The sequence below is a fragment of the Cyprinodon tularosa genome, unplaced genomic scaffold (genome assembly GCF_016077235.1).
Source record: "Cyprinodon tularosa strain WSP-4 unplaced genomic scaffold, ASM1607723v1 ctg151, whole genome shotgun sequence".
Lineage (NCBI taxonomy): Eukaryota > Metazoa > Chordata > Actinopteri > Cyprinodontiformes > Cyprinodontidae > Cyprinodon > Cyprinodon tularosa.
The window spans coordinates 682,016-699,690 of NW_024038343.1; the positions used below are offsets into that span (position 1 = coordinate 682,016).

The 17,675-nt window shown below is 35.6% G+C and overlaps 1 protein-coding gene across 8 annotated transcripts in view; it reads right to left on the reverse strand.

The window, feature by feature from the left end:
* The window catches only part of LOC119779786 (thrombospondin type-1 domain-containing protein 7A), a 242,010-nt gene that overhangs the window by 78,722 nt on the left and 145,613 nt on the right, over positions 1–17,675 (reverse strand). For all 8 annotated transcript variants that reach the window (XR_005280288.1, XR_005280289.1, XR_005280290.1 and 5 more), the window contains one exon: positions 14,916–15,156. Coding sequence is in view for 4 of the 8 variants with exons in the window: in XM_038279571.1 (XP_038135499.1) it covers positions 14,916–15,156 (241 nt within the window). In the remaining 4 variants the exon portion in view is untranslated. The remainder of the gene's footprint in view (positions 1–14,915; positions 15,157–17,675) is intronic.

Below are 17,675 nucleotides of genomic sequence, written 5' to 3' on the forward strand. Positions count from 1 at the left end.
ACATTTAAATGCTAACATATCTTTGTATAAATAATTGCTATTTAATGCAAAGCATAGATGACATCATTAAAGTCCTCAATACACCACTGATCTGACATAACAGTTACTTCTTTGGGTAAGAGCTTCTCACAGAAATTGATTGTGTATTTTCTAAACCACTTTTCCCTCCTCAACCTGAAAAGGCAACATTTCACTTGTAAACGCAGAGTTTGTACTTGAACAATAAACTTTCTATGAGAAAAGAAAAAAGTGTCTCTGTATTAATAATCGACATTCTGTTCAGCCTTTTATATTCTAAAAATCATCAGAGCTTGATAACTTACAGAAAAAATGAATACTTACAAAGAAAAGCTTTATTTTTCTCTCAGTCTGCTTCTGTTGATACTTATGTCCATGTAAACAGTACAATCAGATCTTTTTTGTGTTTTTTAATACATTTCATTGTGAAATTCTGCATTTAAACAGTTCATAGCTATATCTATGTGGACACAAATAATTGAGTGAAGGACAGATGAGGTTCAAAATGTCGCACAGAAGATACTTATTTCATTTGGTTCGATGGGAGAAAATTTCAATCTGAAAGAGAAAGGTGGTTTTTGCCGATTGCCACTACTATAAGTGTAAATGCACACACCCATTGGGAAATTTGGAGTAAAATAATTTCCACTGCATGTGCCTGCCGGTTTTAATTAGACAGTTCTGGGCATGCTTAAAAATTTTTAATCTGTGTATATTTTGTACACATACACAAACAACATGATCGGATCATGTTATTTGGTGTCCATGTACACAGAGATTTTGAGCCTCCATTGAACAGAGGTAAGCTGAAAAAAATAATGCAACCACTTTTGACATTTACTTAATCACATATAGTTACTTTAACACAATTGTTTTATGTCCTACCCTGCAAACATGAAACAATTTTTTTCAGTGCTGGACCTGGGAATTTTTGTGCATGTAGCTATAACTCTCAATGCATTTCTGAGACCTGTTCTTCCTTCAGTTCAGACAGAGCATAGTGTCCCACTAAATAATTTTAACACAGTTATTCCGAACTCTAAAAAGGCCAGTTTTGCTTATGGACCAATGAATTTTGTATATTAGTAATGAAAAAAAAAAAATAAATTAACAATCGTTCTGTAAAATGCAATAATAAATGTCATTCCAACTGATGGTTTTCTTTTTTTTTTGTTGAATTTAGCTTGGTTCACCATAAAGCATGTTGAAAAGGATTTAAATAAGTCTTCAAAAAAACAAAAACAAAACCATAATAGGGTAAACATAGGACCTTCAAAAAGCTCTGCCTCAGTCAACATGACACACATTATCAAATGAGTCTAAAATTAAAATGAGTGAATACCAGAACAGCGGATATGTTCGACATAAACCAATTAACCTGATAGGAAATGTGCATCATAGAGATGGCAGTGCCAGGGATCAGGGAAACCAGACACCAGCTAGACTTGGCAAGCTCAGCATCAGAGAATCCACTATAAATTCTACCTACACTTTGTAGAAACATGTCAAGTTCAGCAGAAGTGGAATCCTACAACATTACCCAAAACGCATACATTTGAACTATTTCATAACGGAAACCAAACCATTGCTAGATTGATTGATTATACTGATAGACGGCAACACGAAGCATCTCAGCAAAATGATTTCAATCAAATGATTCATGCATCATCTATCTATTAGAGGGAAAGTGTCCTACATATTTTTCATTTAAATATTGTTTCCATTGCAAACAACACTAACTATTTAATCATTATTTGTTTGGCCAATTATGTCAATAAAGCAATGGAATTTTGAATATCTAATCTTGCTTTCCAACTTTTGGCTTGTGGTAAAATTATTTTGTTAGATGCATGGCATTACCAATGTAGGCATCACTGGAAGTGTTCAACATATGAGGACTAAAGCTGCATCAGTATATAAACGCCTATATTCAAAAGGATTCAGCTATCACTGAGCAATAATCCCTTTGAAGCCACAGAATATGGGGTCAAGCTGATGTTGTTTAGGCCAAGGATGGCGGTTAATCTTCCATCATTTAAGCACCTTAGGTCTCCTGTGGATACCAATGGAACAAGATAAATAGGTCACGATAGACATGCTGGTAGTCATCGAGTAATCTCATCTCTCTGGGTCTGTCTAACTGGTCCACCAGTTCCAGGTTGCCGTTTCATGTGCTAATCTTATGACTGATTCAGTCATCATCTGGGTCAGGGTTAATGTTGTTGAGAAGAAGCACCCTCCTCACATCACTGCTATCAGTAGAATGATAAAGAGCCAAGCAGGCAAGCTGAATGTACAGTACAGGCATCACAAGGAGATGTTTAATGTTAATAATAATAGATCTAAATCCCACTCAAGCAGAAAAAAAACTATCTTGGTTTTATAAAACTGTAAAGGTCCATAAAAAAACAAAAAAACAAAACAAAAAACAAACAAAAAGGATGTCTGACAGAGCACTGCATTCAAATATTTCTGCATTTTCAGTTTCTTCTATAAGAACAATGACATCAGTAATCAGGTGTCTCTCTTCAGTTAATTGTTTTCATAAAAAGGGTCACAATTTTAAACCAAAGGCTGTACGTTAGATCCCATAGGGAATCTAAATTTAGTGCGTGGAAATCCTAATCTCCATAATCTCTACTTTATAGATACTGTTCAAAAAATAAAAAAGAGAGAAAGCAAATAGAGACAAATGATACAGCACTTTAAGATCCAAATAAATGAAGCTCCACACAATCATATAACATATTTACAGACATAGTTCAAATAATAATTAAAAAAAGTCTCAGTCATATCTGTTTTAGCAGTATTGACCCATGAAATGGTAATTAAAATGTGACATTTCGTGCACATCTATACATACAATGAGTAACAATAAGGTTTTTTTCTTCACTTGGGCTGCTTAGACTGAAGGAAAAGGCAGCATTTTATGCCCATTCTAAAAACATGTTACTGCCTTTTGTTACAGCTTCCACATGAAGAACCTTCAATTGTCCACAAACGATGCCTCAAAAAAAAAAAAAAAAAAATGGAATTTGTATTTGTATTAAATGGAAATTCTGCATTCTAATTTTTGTGTAAAATATGCCTTCTGTTTAAAAACCACAAGCAGTTTTATTTGTAAGTACATCAGCACCCACATGTGCATCAGTGACTTACTCTACAACCTTAAGCAAGTTTTTAAGAATACATAGACCTCTAACAGAGGGTTGGAACTACCTAATATCAAATTGTGTATTCATATTTTATGATCTGGAGTTTAATACTTGTGGGAAATGTTCAATCTAATTTTTCATGTGTCTATGCATACACACAAGCCCCCTGAGTGGACTAAGGATCAATGTGAGCAGCATCAACATCAACATCATACAAACTTACAGTACATTGTTTATAAAAGATTAAGAGATTACAGCAACAATTTCCCAACAATTTTGGTCAAATCACTTAAATTTACAGTTTACTGTTAATTTAAGCTTTTTACCGACCTAAAATGAAAATAAAAAAGACTTGTTCATCAATTGTGTCGTAAACTATATGTAAGAGCCCAGCTTTGGCGAGGCCAAAATGAAACAATACACCTTTCAGACAGAACTTTTTGTTAACATTAAAACATTCACATTTTGCACTATGAAATGCATGCTGTTGCCTGTGATACAGTATAATCCTGTAACTCTTTGCTTGTAATTTTGTTATTACACAGCTTTTTTAATGTCTTTATTATATAACATTATAAGCACTTTATGATTAATATCATAAAAAAGTAATAATTTCACTAGAATATCAATTACTTTAATTGTACGCATTTTTCAGGTCTGTCCTTCTAACTTTTTTTAATGGTTGTCCAAATATGCTATTTTAAGACTATCAGCATTGCATCCTTGAAATGTAGCACAAATCCACAAGCTGCAGCCAACATATCTGAGAATGTGCTGATTCATCCCTGTTTATGTTTTTACTTCATTAAATACCTGAATTTATCCACACACAAAAAAAAACATATGAGAAACAGCTGTTTCTTTATTGATGGTTTAAGTTAAAAAAGATTCAAAATTGTATTGATCTTTTGATTTAGAGTTTATGCTGGATTTTATTTTATGTGCTGCATAGCTTTTCTCAGCTTAGAAGGAACATTGTTGTGGGTGTTTTTTTTTTTTTTGGATTACATCTTAAATAAACATTCTTAATCTCAACTGTATGAGCATTTTTTTCTTCCTCTCAAACAATGAAGGCCTTAATTTCAAATGAAAATATAAAGGTGCGATCTAGGTGGCGCACTGTTTAGTGCTGTTGCCTTGAAGCGAGAAGGTTCTGGTTTGATTCCCGGCCTGGGGTCTTTTAGCATGGAGTTTGCATGTTCTCAGCATGCATGCCTGGGATCTCTCTGGGTACTCCCGCTCCCTTCCACAGTCAAAAAAACTTAACTGTTAGGTTAATTGGTATCTCTAAATTGCCCTTAAGTGTGTGTGTGTGTGTGTGTGTGTGTGTGACTGTGTGGAGGTGGGTTTGGAGTATGCTTGGATGGTTGTATGTCTTTTTGCTTTCTGCGTTGCCCTGCAACAAATTGCCGACCTGTTGAGTTCGAGGGCTACTGTATAAAGCCCCGAACTCAACGCTATACATTTTAAATTGAAAAAGCTTCCTGAATGGGAAGCGAAACATCTTCAAACTTGGAAACAAATTGTAGTGGATTTTTTTTTTTCTGATCTCTTTTCAGGAAAAGAACCGGAAATAGAAAGCTGCAAGTGGAAAACTGGGCGTTCCCTAAAATATTTAAATCATCCAATGAAATGGTGGACTGGTTCCTCTTTCTTCCCTGTCTATATCTTTCTCTCTGCCCTTAGTTCTTATCCCCTCTTTCTTTCTTACCTCCCTTTCCATCTCTGTGTCCGTTGTATAGAATTTTACTCCCTAAATAATTTTCCATAAGTTCCATTTACAAGTATCAACAATATTATGGCAACAGTCATAAACGTCTGATTGTGAAAGCAAATCTGTGGGGCTATCATGTAGCTCCAGGAGCTCTCTTCCCAGAGCTCTATTGGCACGATAGGACACACACACACAAAAAAAAAACAATTATATGATGATCATCCCAACCTCCCTTCAATTCAATTTCCTATCGGTCAATTTCCTATTGAATTGAACTGTTATACATCTTTCAATATATTAGAATAACGTTTTTCTTTCTACTGAATACACTTAAAAGTACAAGATTCAAGTCTTGAAAGGCAAACAAAGCTAATGCTTAAGAGTGCATTTTTTTTTCTCCCTTTTTTAGTTATTTGGTGTTCCTTACCATCTGATGGTCCACTGCAGCTTTCAGGAAAACAACAGTATTGACCGCTGGTTTAAAAGCCACAAAGTGCATGAATTTACTTGAGTCTGTGTGATTTATCGGGGCTCTAGGGAAATAAATCTTCATCTAAATTTATTCTTCTAAAAACTCCAGGCAGTCAAGTTCTATAAATAATTAATCAGCTGGTGTTCAAATCAGTTTGAACAGAATTTAGAAGCCATATCTGAGTTTATATGAATAAAAAGGTCACAAGTAATAACTAGTTGGAATTCCATTTGTCAAACCTGGTTCCTTGTTGAGTTGTGTTGCAGAGGCCTGTTTTTGAATGCCAGTTTTTAGGAAGGTTTGTCCCCATTCCCCACAGTATTTGCATTTTCAAAATGAAAGTTTTTACTGTATTGTTCAACAACAGTAAAAGTTGACTGAATATGAAGTTCTGCCACATAATGGAGAGGCAGAGAAAAAGAATGTTCTTGATGAAGAGGAAAGCAAGCTCAGTGAAGTGAGCTGTTTTATTTAAACCCTCATAATTATTTTCCTCTTCATCAAGCAGGCTGTAACACCTTTTGAAAAAATGATGTTTTTGGTTGAGTTGCAGACTGTTCTTTACTAAATTTAGCTTGTGGGAAAATATGCAGTCATTCTGTTAACACACTGCTGCATACAGTATATATGGCTATAGGGATATTTTTCTATTACCCAGAAAAGCATATTTTTTAAACACAGTGTTGTGCTAAGAGTTCTCTTTTAGACATTTTTCTTCTGTTTTGAGTTTGTTTAAGAGTAGGGTATGGGGTGAATACTGAAAATAGTTTTAAAGTTGGTAATCTAACAATTTAAAGTGTTAACAATAATGATAAAAAAGTAAATTATATAGTTTAAAAAATAACTTAACTTTGCAAAGCAGCATTAATGTGTTCTAATGTAATTCTTTACTATCAGGAATTCCAGAAACTGCTGCAGCTGGAGTTCTGATGAAAATTAAAAAGAGAGATCATATCTCTCCTATCCTAGCTTCTCTTTATTGGCTTCCTGTTAAATCCAGAATATAATTTAAAATCCTCCTTCTCACATGCAAAGCCTTAAATGGCCAAGCTCCATCTTATATCACAGATATGATTGTTCCTTATATCCCTAAAAGAGCATGTTGCTCTGATCTCTCTCATCTGCATGGTTTGCTGGTGGTTCCACATAAGACATGACCTTTTCTGGCCTTTTCCACTATAGGAGCCAAAGAGAAAACTAAGGTCTGCACATTCCTGTAATACTTTGGAGTGAAAAGTTACAGACTGTCAGTTTATTAATTTACAGTCATGACACATCACATAAGCAGTACAAAAGTAGATGACCTCTCCTGAATGAGACAGATGACTGCCTTTGGCTATTGTTCGTCTGGCTGCTTCTATTAACACTACTGATGCTCTTCTGGGTGGACTCACACAAACTTCGTAAAATTCAAAAACATAACATGCCTAAAAATTGATTATTCTGGTTGTTGAGCATGGTATTAAACAAATCCTCTCTGTTTTCTGGCTTGAAACAATAAGTTGGTTAAGTCTGCTATCATTTTAGATTAAATTGTAGATTTCTGAGTTAAATGCGGTATCACATATCATGCAGCATCTTAATATTAATAAATAGTGTTATTATTGTACAATTTTGAAGGGTTGAGTGGGATTTTAAAATGCACTTACAATATTTGGAGACTTTTTTTCCCAGTTTCTTCTATTTTAGAACATGCCCTTTCAAAAGTAGGTCTTTGTAACTTTATAAGAAGGAGTGTATTTAGGTTTCAACGGTTGCAATAGAATTATTAACCAGTGTCATGTAGAGATAAAAGAAATTTCTGAATATAGTAACAACCTGAATGCTAAGTTCTTAGGAACACTACACTCTCTGTGGGGGTGGGAAGTAAGTTGCATTGATGTCATCCATCTATCATATTGCATTTTACTTTTCTTAGCACCTATTTTTGTTTGTGAAAATCATTCATCTTTATTTATGGTGATTCTATCAAACAATGCAGATGCAGAAGGACTCTTAGATTTCATAGCAGTGGAATAAATAAACTAAATGTTTTAGATGACCTTGTGATTTGGTTAATTTCATAAATCAAAAGATTATTCAATTCAGCAAGATTCCATTTTAAAGCCCTGCCTTGCTGGAAAACAGATAAAACTAATACATTCAATTAAAAAACTTGTTCTGATTAGTTGTAAATGAAACAATTACAGTTCTTCAAGTAATAATTTAGCATTTTTTGATCCTTAAGTTATTTATTTTTTATTTTTGTAAGATCAAAAACAAAAAGCCCCAAGACAACATGGCAGGAGTAAAGCTTACAGAACTGAAGGCTGATGTAGTTTAAATTAATAACTATGAATCTTTCAGTCCCCATTTTCACATATTCCAATGTTATTATACAAACACCCATTCGGTAGCAGTCTGCTCACAGACTGTCAAAATCAATAAGCCAACATTGTTGTTTTTACCCCCCTCCCACAATAACAGCTTCCTTGATAGGATGATAGCAGACCAAGCCTGAGGCACTGACATATTTTTCTCTGTTGTGTCCCACGTTTCTATTGGGCTTTGACAGAAAATGTGTTTTGTGTGTGTGTGGCAAGAGAGACATGCCCTCCATGAGGTTCATTGCCTTAGGCTGTGTATGTGTGAATGAGAGCGGGGGGGGGGGGTGCGGGTTAAAAAAGCTCCGACCCATCTGTGGATGAGATGGGTCACATCTGCATTAGAACGGTGAAGGAAGTCCTGTTTGTTCCATAAAGATGCCAAGCATGAACTAATCAACAATACCTGCTGGTTTGATTGTGCCAGCTGAAGATACAAGATACAAAAAAGGCAAAAAAATAAATAAATAAAACAGAACAAAAAGGAGGTTTTTGGAGCACCAGATGGTTAGAACATAAAATAAATCTACATAAATTCTGGCATAAGCCCAGTAATCTTTTAAAGATGTCTTGAATTTTAGTTTTCATCTGTTGTATCTCACACTTTTTTTGTGAGCTCCATAACACAAAGCTATTACTCTACATCTGGAGGCTCTAAAACAGACGATTAGTTTTCTGACAAAACTTCGACAATATGTAATGACGAGATTATCATCAGCATCCCTTTAAAACAGGTGTCAGTCAGAGAGACATTAGGAATGAGCTTTTAGATTGCATTGTTGCTTCCCAACAACTGGAGATGCCCAAATAGATTGTAAATAGAAAACACTTGAAATTCCCTGCCAGCTTAACTCCTAGAGAATGTCTCCGCCATCAGTGTGAGGCCACTCAGGGAAACTAGCGTTTACACGCTGCTGATGTGCTTGTATTGGACGCATTAACAGGACACTTGGTTTGTTTGTGCTCTCTGCAGTTATAACTGCTTTCTGCGGCCATTTGGGAAAGACAGCAATTACTTAACTGTATTCTAGATCGGTGAAAGGTAATACACACTGGAATAACATTTCATGCCATTCCAAGACATTTAGCAAGCTGTGTATTGTTTCTATTGCCATTAAAGAAAGGTTTTGAAATAATTCTGGTTATGATATTTCACTACTACTTTTGACAAAATTTGGAAAAAAAACAGTCAGTATCTTGTGTGACCACCATTTGGCACATGCAATGCATCACATCTCCTTCGCATAGAGTTGAACAGGTTGTCAATTGTGGCCTGTGGATCGATGGTCCACTCCTCTTCAATAGCTGTTCAAAGTCGCTGGATATTGGCAGCAACTGGTACACTCTGTTGTATACGCCGATCCAGGGCATCCAAACCATCCTCAATGGGGGACATATCCAATATTAAATAGTTTTTTAATATTGTAATCTATAGGTTAAGTTGTTTTTTGAAGTAAATAGTGTAGGGGTTTGAGAATAGGGACAAGACACTATTAATGATCTGCAATGCAATTTGAAAAATCTGAATTTCTTTTTCATTTTGAGGACCTGAATTCTGAGCACAAATAAAATAAGAAATGAAACTAAATAAAACAAGGATTTATATTACTCTTAAAAAATATTAAGATCGCTGTTGTATTATTTTCAAAAACACTAATGCTTAAATGGTAAATTTCCAGTTATCAAATAGCATGTTTTCAAGTCAGGTTATTTGAAAGTACTTTATGCTAAATTCAGTGATTCACGCATTTAAAAACTGATGGTGGCAAGCTACTATGTAGCACCAGCTGCCCTGCGGCACACTGGCAGAAATGAGGCATCCGCCATCCGGTCAGAGGCGCCACCGGACACTCTGGCCATCAGTAAGCAATGCAGGTGAAGTGTGGCCAAAGACAGCGACTGATGCAGACATAGGTGGGGGTCTAACTTGGGTTCCTGGACTTCTAAATCCTAAAGTTATCATGGTGGTCATTTAGCATTGTGCAGCAACAGAGGAATATGGAAAAAGTTGTAGAGGATTGCCTTTGTGCTACTTTTAGGCCCATTCAAGCTAATCTTTACAGACGATAATCATATAGATATGCATATATTATATTCTGGAATTAACATGCTTTTCTCTTGAGAAATCTAATAAAATGAAACAAAAAAAAGTTAAGCATACTAAATTTATTTGATGGTTAAAAACCTAAATTGTTCCAGAGTAAAGCTATGTTTGCAGAGATTTGCTTTTTTTTTTTTTTTCTCTCTCCCAACCTGATGGTATTTTCAGGAACAAATAGGCTGTGTTCTGCCTTGCTGAAGCATAACACAGAGCATAAATGAAAATATAAATATGGACAGGCAGAAGATTGATGGCAAAAACTGCTTTCTTTATTCATGCACAAAGTGGTGTGTTAGTATATGTGTGATTAGCGATGCAGCTCACAGAACAGCAATTTAAAGCTTCACTTTTAAACGAGCAGTTTAGAGAGCCGACATTTATTTACAGCTTGACAAACCTTCACACGTTGTGTTGTTTGGGCTAATGGACTATTTTGAAGTCTCTTTGAGATCTTAGCAACTCTGCATCAATTTAAGTATTACAAAAAGAGTCCACAGAGGAGGACATGTTAAAAACCTCAATCAAATGACATCTTCAATTGTGTAAACTTCTCAAACTGTGAATAGATTTAGCAAAGGCCATTTATAATAATAATAATCCTGTAAGAACTTGAGTAGGTGCTTATTTGGACACTCATTAGTTATCTTTCATCACACTAGGCTTTGGCTCAAAATTATAGTTGATTATACAAGGTTATTGACAAACAAAAGAAGAGCTACCGTACATCACCATTTTACTCCGCCCTCGCTTTCAGAGAGCTTTTGTTTGATTTATTCTTGCACATTTGCTAGTGCATTAAAAAAAAAAGAATAACACAAAAAAATAAAAACAAAAACCTTTAATAATTTATCTGGATCTGATGTACAGAAGTAGAGTCTTAGTCAGCAGACAACTATCACTGACAGGGTCACCTGTCCTCATTTTTGCTCTCCTCTATTGTTCCTCTTAAACACATAATACCCCAAAACCTTAAATCATTTCTATTCCAACCATCCATTTAATGATAAGGATTATGGTGTTTTATGGACTTTAGTCTTAAAGTTTAGATTTTTTTATTAGACCCATTCTTTTCAAGAATGAATGACTGCGGATGTGCATCTTAATAAATACCTAATACAAACTCACCAAAAAGTTAATCCATTCTAGACATTTACTTAAAAAGCTTAAAATGTTTGTTTCTTGAATTGGTAAATGGCTTGTACTTTTACAACGCTTTGGTCAAGTCTCCTGACCGCTTTCCACTACAATCATTCATTCACCCATTCATTCACACACTGATGGTGGCAAACTATGTTGTAGCCACAGCTGACGGGGGGGCTCACTGACAGAAGTGAGGCTGCCGTACACTGGTGCCACCAGGCCCTCTGACCACCATAAGTAGGTGATACGAGTGAAGTTTCTTGCCCAAGGACACAACAATACTGAAAGCTGGAGCCGGGCTCAAACCAACAACCCTCCAATTGCAGGGCGAACTCCTACACTCGATGCTACTGTTGTCCTAGTCAAGTCAAATTTCTTAGAATAAGGGAACTGTAATTAAGACCTAAAACATACGTTTTAAATAAACAAAAATAGTAACCTACTGAAAAACCATTAACTGTACGGCACAGGCAAGTCAATGTAACTGAGTAAATGTAACTAGCTGCAATTAGGGCTGATACAATTATCAAATTAATTGTGATTAATCGAGTATTGAAATAATCATCAACTAATTTAGTAATCAATTAATCATTAACTGAGCTATCTCTATAGTTATGCTGCTATAGGTTTAGACTTTTGGAGGACATAGGGACCCCCATTTCATCATTCTGCTTCATTCTCTCTCTATTCTCCTATTCTGCAGAATCTGTTAGTTCAATCTCTAACGTTCTGCTCTCTCTGCTTTTCCTCAGAGTAGCTTTGCCTCGTCTGTTCCTGTTTGGCTGTGACGCCATCCTGGAGAGAAACAACAGCTGTGCTGCTTCCATCAACACCCTTGTTTATAGATGCTGGAGATCGGCCTGTTTTCCAGTGTGGTCCTGTTTCTCTGACTGTGACTGGCTGGATGTGCTCTGTTCGTCCTCTGGCATGGGAGCTGGCTCGGAGCTTGTCTGTCTGGCTGTGTGTTTCCTGGACGGGGCTGCCTTTTGCAGCTGCTTTTTGTGTCTCTGCTTCTGTCTCCTTGAACCCCAGTCGGCCTCGGCAGATGGCTGCTCACACTTAGCCTGGTTCTGCTGGAGGTTTCTTCCTGTTAAAAGGGAGTTTTTCCTCTCCACTGTCGCTACAAGCATGCTTAGTGTGAGGGATTGTATTTGAGTCAATGAGTCAATGCAATCAACTGGTTTTCCTTAGAAAACTTTGAATCAATTTGACTGTATGATCTGGTTGAACTGTAAAGTGCCTTGAGATGACATGTGTTGTGAATTTGGAGCTATATAAATAAACTCAATTGAATTGAATAAACTGGATTATAGAGACTCTAAAGTGCATTTAATTGACCGAGCAACCCCCTTAGACCAGTAATTATACCAAGATTGTAAAAAAAAAATATGTAAAACATTTTGCATTTAAGATAAAAAAAAATTTTTTCATGTGTCAATATGCTCTATCCAGAGAAGTGGAAAAGTTTTAATTTCTCCTGGTTTGTTTGTGTAAAAAAATCTTCTATAAAAACTTTGGCTCTCTGATTATTAATTTAAATAATTCTCGACAAATGAATCAATTTGCAAAATAATCGTTAGTTGCAGCCCTAGTTACAACCCGTCTCTGCATAAACTAATTTGACATTCTTGTTCATTATGACTACAACTGATAATCAGAAAACTTTGACTTTAGCTTCTGCATCCTTCCATTGTCAATGCGACCAGTTGAGCATAACTGACAGGGACTGAGCTAAACTTTTCGACTGATGTTTGGGTAAACTGCTCTACTTTGAATTCTCCTCATGTGGTGTGGTCCTCGCAGTTAACCGCAAACATCCTTCCTCTCATCTGCCTCCTGATTAAATTGCCTTAAAGTATCAATCCCATTTAATTACCGTCATTATCATCAATGAGAAATCACCAGTGCCCAAAACGGTAGGGTTAATTAGGCTTTCAGGGACACAGAGATTATTTATCTGGGGTCGCCTGCAAAGGAAAGATACGAACTGGGACTTTAACTCATGTTGGTTGTGCTCAGTTTACTAACCAGCTCACTCAGTCCCCTTGTTTTCACTTCGACTCATTATCCTCAAGCTGCTGGCTCTTTGTTCTACTATCCTGATCTCTTTCTCTCATTTCTTCCCTGTTCTCATCATAATCTACAGATTTCTGCAGGTACTGTACCAGCCCAGTTTAGTTTTCAGCTGATATCCTTTAGTTTTTATTAACCCGAACAGATTAACACAACTAAAGTTTCTTTTATTTGTAGCAAACAGTTATTGTAAAAGGATCATCATCACAACTAAGGCTACGTTCACACCGCAGCCTGAAGTGACCCAAATAGGATTTTTTGGGCCATATGCGACCTGTATCTGAACTTTTCATGGCTGTCTGAACAGCACAGATCCAATTTTTTCTAATGCGACCCAAGCCACTTGGCTATGTGGTCCTGAATCCGATATGAATCTGATCTTTTCAAATGCGAACTGTGTCTGAACAGTCAGGTCGCATTCATCCGACCTGAACGCAATTATTACCCGACAAAGTTCACTATTCTGGGTCTTGCTATGAAGAAGCGGCACGAAAAACAACAGCCATGGCGGACGATGATGCGGAGAGCAGTATTTATGTTTAACCATCTTGAAAAGATTGAGTTTTTAAGATTGGGAAAGATTGCTAGATGCGCTCCGTCACTATCATCCATGTTTACTTCCGTAAAAAAGAGCGCGCTGGCCTGTGATGTCATTACGTCCTCTACTGCTCATGTGGGACACTTCCGTTGTATGACTATAGTTCACACAGGAGATCACATACAAGTCGCATATATTTGAAAAAATAAATAAATTACAAAAAAATCTGAATTGAGCATAGAGGCCTGCAGTTTGACTGTAGCCTAAGTTTAATACACATGTTAAAAAAAAGAAGCAGCTAATTCAAAAAGCAGAAACAGCCAAATGCAATTTATTAACTTATTACTAGTCTATTAAGTTTAAAAATGTTGGTAGAAATGTCAATAATGCAGTACTTATTTCATTAGTTATCATTTTTAAGACATTTACATTATAACATTTTTAACATGTAACAATTTTAGAACATTGATGAGCAGCTAAGCAAATCTGATTAATATAATTCCTGTATTAAATGAAATATTTCCCATAATGAATACACTGATGTAAAAAATGTGCATCTCTGGCCTGAAAGTGATTCATGTACAGATCAGACTGATTATAGCCTGAAAGAAACTGCCTGCTGTCCAGGTAAGAAGAAATAGTCACCTGTTTCGCACCACCGACTGTGTCAGCCTTCACGATCAATCTTCTAGTTCCCTCTTCTCACAGTTTATCACTCAGATGCTTAACTGAGATAGTCACACATTTTACTGGCTGGAAGCTGCAGCTTTGGCAGCAGAGAAGAAGGGGTGACTGAAACAAGTAGCAGGACTTTGATTACTTGCTTCTAAAGACATTAAACCTGAGCTGACTGAGTACATCACTGACATTTAACTGCTCATGGCAGTTGGTCCATTTTTGCACCGATGCAGTTACTGCAGGTTCTGTGACCTTTGATGTCTGTAGAACAGCTGTTTTCAGCAAACTAAGGGTAACTCCAAGTAAAAAGTATTTCTGACAGGGTGTTATGTATAGTTGGTCTGCCTTAATTGATAATGTTTTGGTCTCTTTAAGTGTTCTTAAAAACCTTTATAAGTAATTTGTGGTAGAAGATATATGGTTTATTTTATAAGACGACAGAAACATTTCTATTTGTGTCTAATATTAAAATCTGATTAAACTTTTAATGTTTTACAAAGCTAAGGATCCCCATAACTATTTATATTTACACTAGATTTGTAGGGAATATATGAAGATTGACCTTATATTACTGATTTGTGTGAGTTATTAATAAATGTCAATCTGCCAAACTTAGTTTGAATATTTACTGCTTTACTGTATATGAAACTGAAACCAGCTTACTTTTTGGGTGGCACCTGTCCCACGTTGACCCGGATGCACATGACCTTGCGGGTTTGCACTCCCATGGAGCACAGACCCTGATCCTCTCCATTAGGACGTGCAGAGGTGTTCAGGGATGCTGTTGATGGGTCTTCTGTGCATGGCCCCCAGGGTCCTGTCTGCCAATGGTAAACTATACAGGCATGTTCATTACAGTTCCGCACCTCCTGAAGTGCACTGCTGTTTGGACACAGGGAGCCACCTGAGAATGAAAAATAAAAAGTTGTTTTTTTTTTACTTTAAAGCTCAGTTTAGTGTGAAAGGAAAAAACATGAGGCTCTCGAAGTTGGAATTTGTACCTAAAAATAAAGACAGGTTTCATAAACTACCACTATGGATACTTCTTACATATAAGATGACAGTAGTTTAAATCATAAATAGTCAATTTGTAAACTTATGAGCTTTTGTCTCAAATATCAAATTTTCTATATCAATGGGATTTTGTTTCTATTCTTCTTTCACATTGTCTGAGATTTACTTTTTTGATTAAATAATACAAGTAGTCTAAAATTGAGGAAAACAGGAAACATTTCTAAACACATCACTTCAAAAGCAATTTTTATGAACATGCTGACAGATATTGAATTAAATATTCTCTAATTTCTTAACATCTTGTACAGCATATTCAAATTTTTCAGTTTTTTGAATGAAGCATTGTTTAAGGACAGGTTTCCTCTCACTGAACTAAATAGAAAAACTCTCCGCTTCATCGTTCATCCATCTATTATATACCATTAAAGGCCAGTGTTCCTGTAGTTTTCATTAACTGAAATTTAAAACCTATTAAGACCTTTTTTGAAACCATGATGAATAAATTCGTACATATATCCTAACATATATATGTATATTTAACACAAAAGTTGTTTAAATTTCAGAGTTTTTAAGACATAAAGTTAGATAAAAAAAAAACAAAAAAACAATTAAGACCCTGTTGAAACTGGAAGATTAGTCTCAGCTGTGGACAAACTTAAAAAAATGTTGGCATTTCAAACAGTGACATTTCTGCATTAATTTTGAGGAAAAGGATTTAGTGGATTTGTCAGCGGATGGATAATTCACTGACAAATAAATGTGAATGAAAAAACTGATAAGTTAAGAATGCATTTCAGTTCACTTAATCCTCAGTTGGATTTTCTTTTGCATAAAGAACTGCTTATATGCAGCGTGGTTTGGAGGTGATAAGCCTGTGGGAGTGGTAAGATATAATAAAAGCTTGGCAATAGCTCCTTTATGGGTTCCAGGTCAACTACTGGCCAACCATGTAACACCAAAATCACTAAATTTGTTTGTGGTGGCAGTTTACAAATCCAAAAATTATTCTATCTTCATAAAGCTTGTAAGCAGAAAGAAGAAAGGAATAGTCTTAAGATGGTAGAAGGCTTCATTGACTGCAGACATCTGAAAATACAGCGAGTCTCCACCAGTAAAATGACCAGACATCGAAACTCATCAGTGTTTGTGTAATCTTCACCCTAACAGATTCTGAGCCACTTCTCCCTTTAACCACACTGTAGGAACTTATTAAAAATTAAAATAAAACTTTACTTTCATCTGAAAAAGATGACATTAGTGGCTTACAATAAAGAATGCATTGTTTTGAGCTCATAATTAGTGTTGATCTGATTGCGGTGACTCCAGCCTCAATTCCTTTATTAAACTCATCCAAATACTTTAAATAATTTTTCTTGACTTAGACTTCGACAACTAGCCTATTTTTGTAGAGTTCTAGCTATTTGTAGCATATTTTGTGGAATTGTCGACAGCCATACCAAGCCTAGAGGCGCAGCCATCTTCCATTATGGCAATCCTAACCTCCCATTATCCCTGTTGTACCTTTTCCTACTACAGGTTATCCTTCCACTTAGCGTTACTCTGAATATGCCTGGATATAGCACTGCTTGGGAATGGTTCACTGGTTGCCTTTTGATGACCTATCAAGTCAACAGCCTTTCCAACGATTATGTAGGCCATCAATTTAACATTATGTAACATCCATACATAACATTTATTAAATTAAATTTGTGTTATGTAATGCTGAGATTGTATAGGACACTGAATTTTGGGTTTATATTGTCTGTAAGCCATAATCATCAATACAAACTACAATTATTTCACTCTGTGTAATGAATCGATGTAACTCAGTATAGGAGTCTCAGTTTTTGAAATCAGTTTCAAAGTCTATTTAACCTTTCAGATGAATTTATGTTTTCACCCCTAATCAACATTTAGCAGAAATCAATGTTGCTGTAATCACATCTTGAAGTATTTTAACATTGGGACCTACCAACATTTCATATAGGCATTTAAAAATAAATTTGTTAGAAAATACGTTAAGCTCAGTCAGACCGGATGTGTAAACACCAGTAAGGAGTTTATCAATAAGTTGCTTTCTAAAGACAATTTATCCCACTGATGTTTTGTAAGTTAAGAAGACTAAATACTAATGAAAACCAGATGATTTATATCTTTATTTGCAAAAATCGGTGAATAAATAAAAAACATTTCTCTTCTACTTAAGTCCTGTGACTCTTTTTGTTGTTAAATAAAATTCACAGGATTTTATCGCAACATTGCAAATAGCTGCCTCAATGTTTAACACCACTAACTTTATTTAGATTAAATAACATATATGTGGTTTTAATTCAATACTTCAGAAAAAAATACTAATCTAACGTGATTTTGATATCTCAAAAACAGTTTCTCTCTTTCTGACAGTCTGCT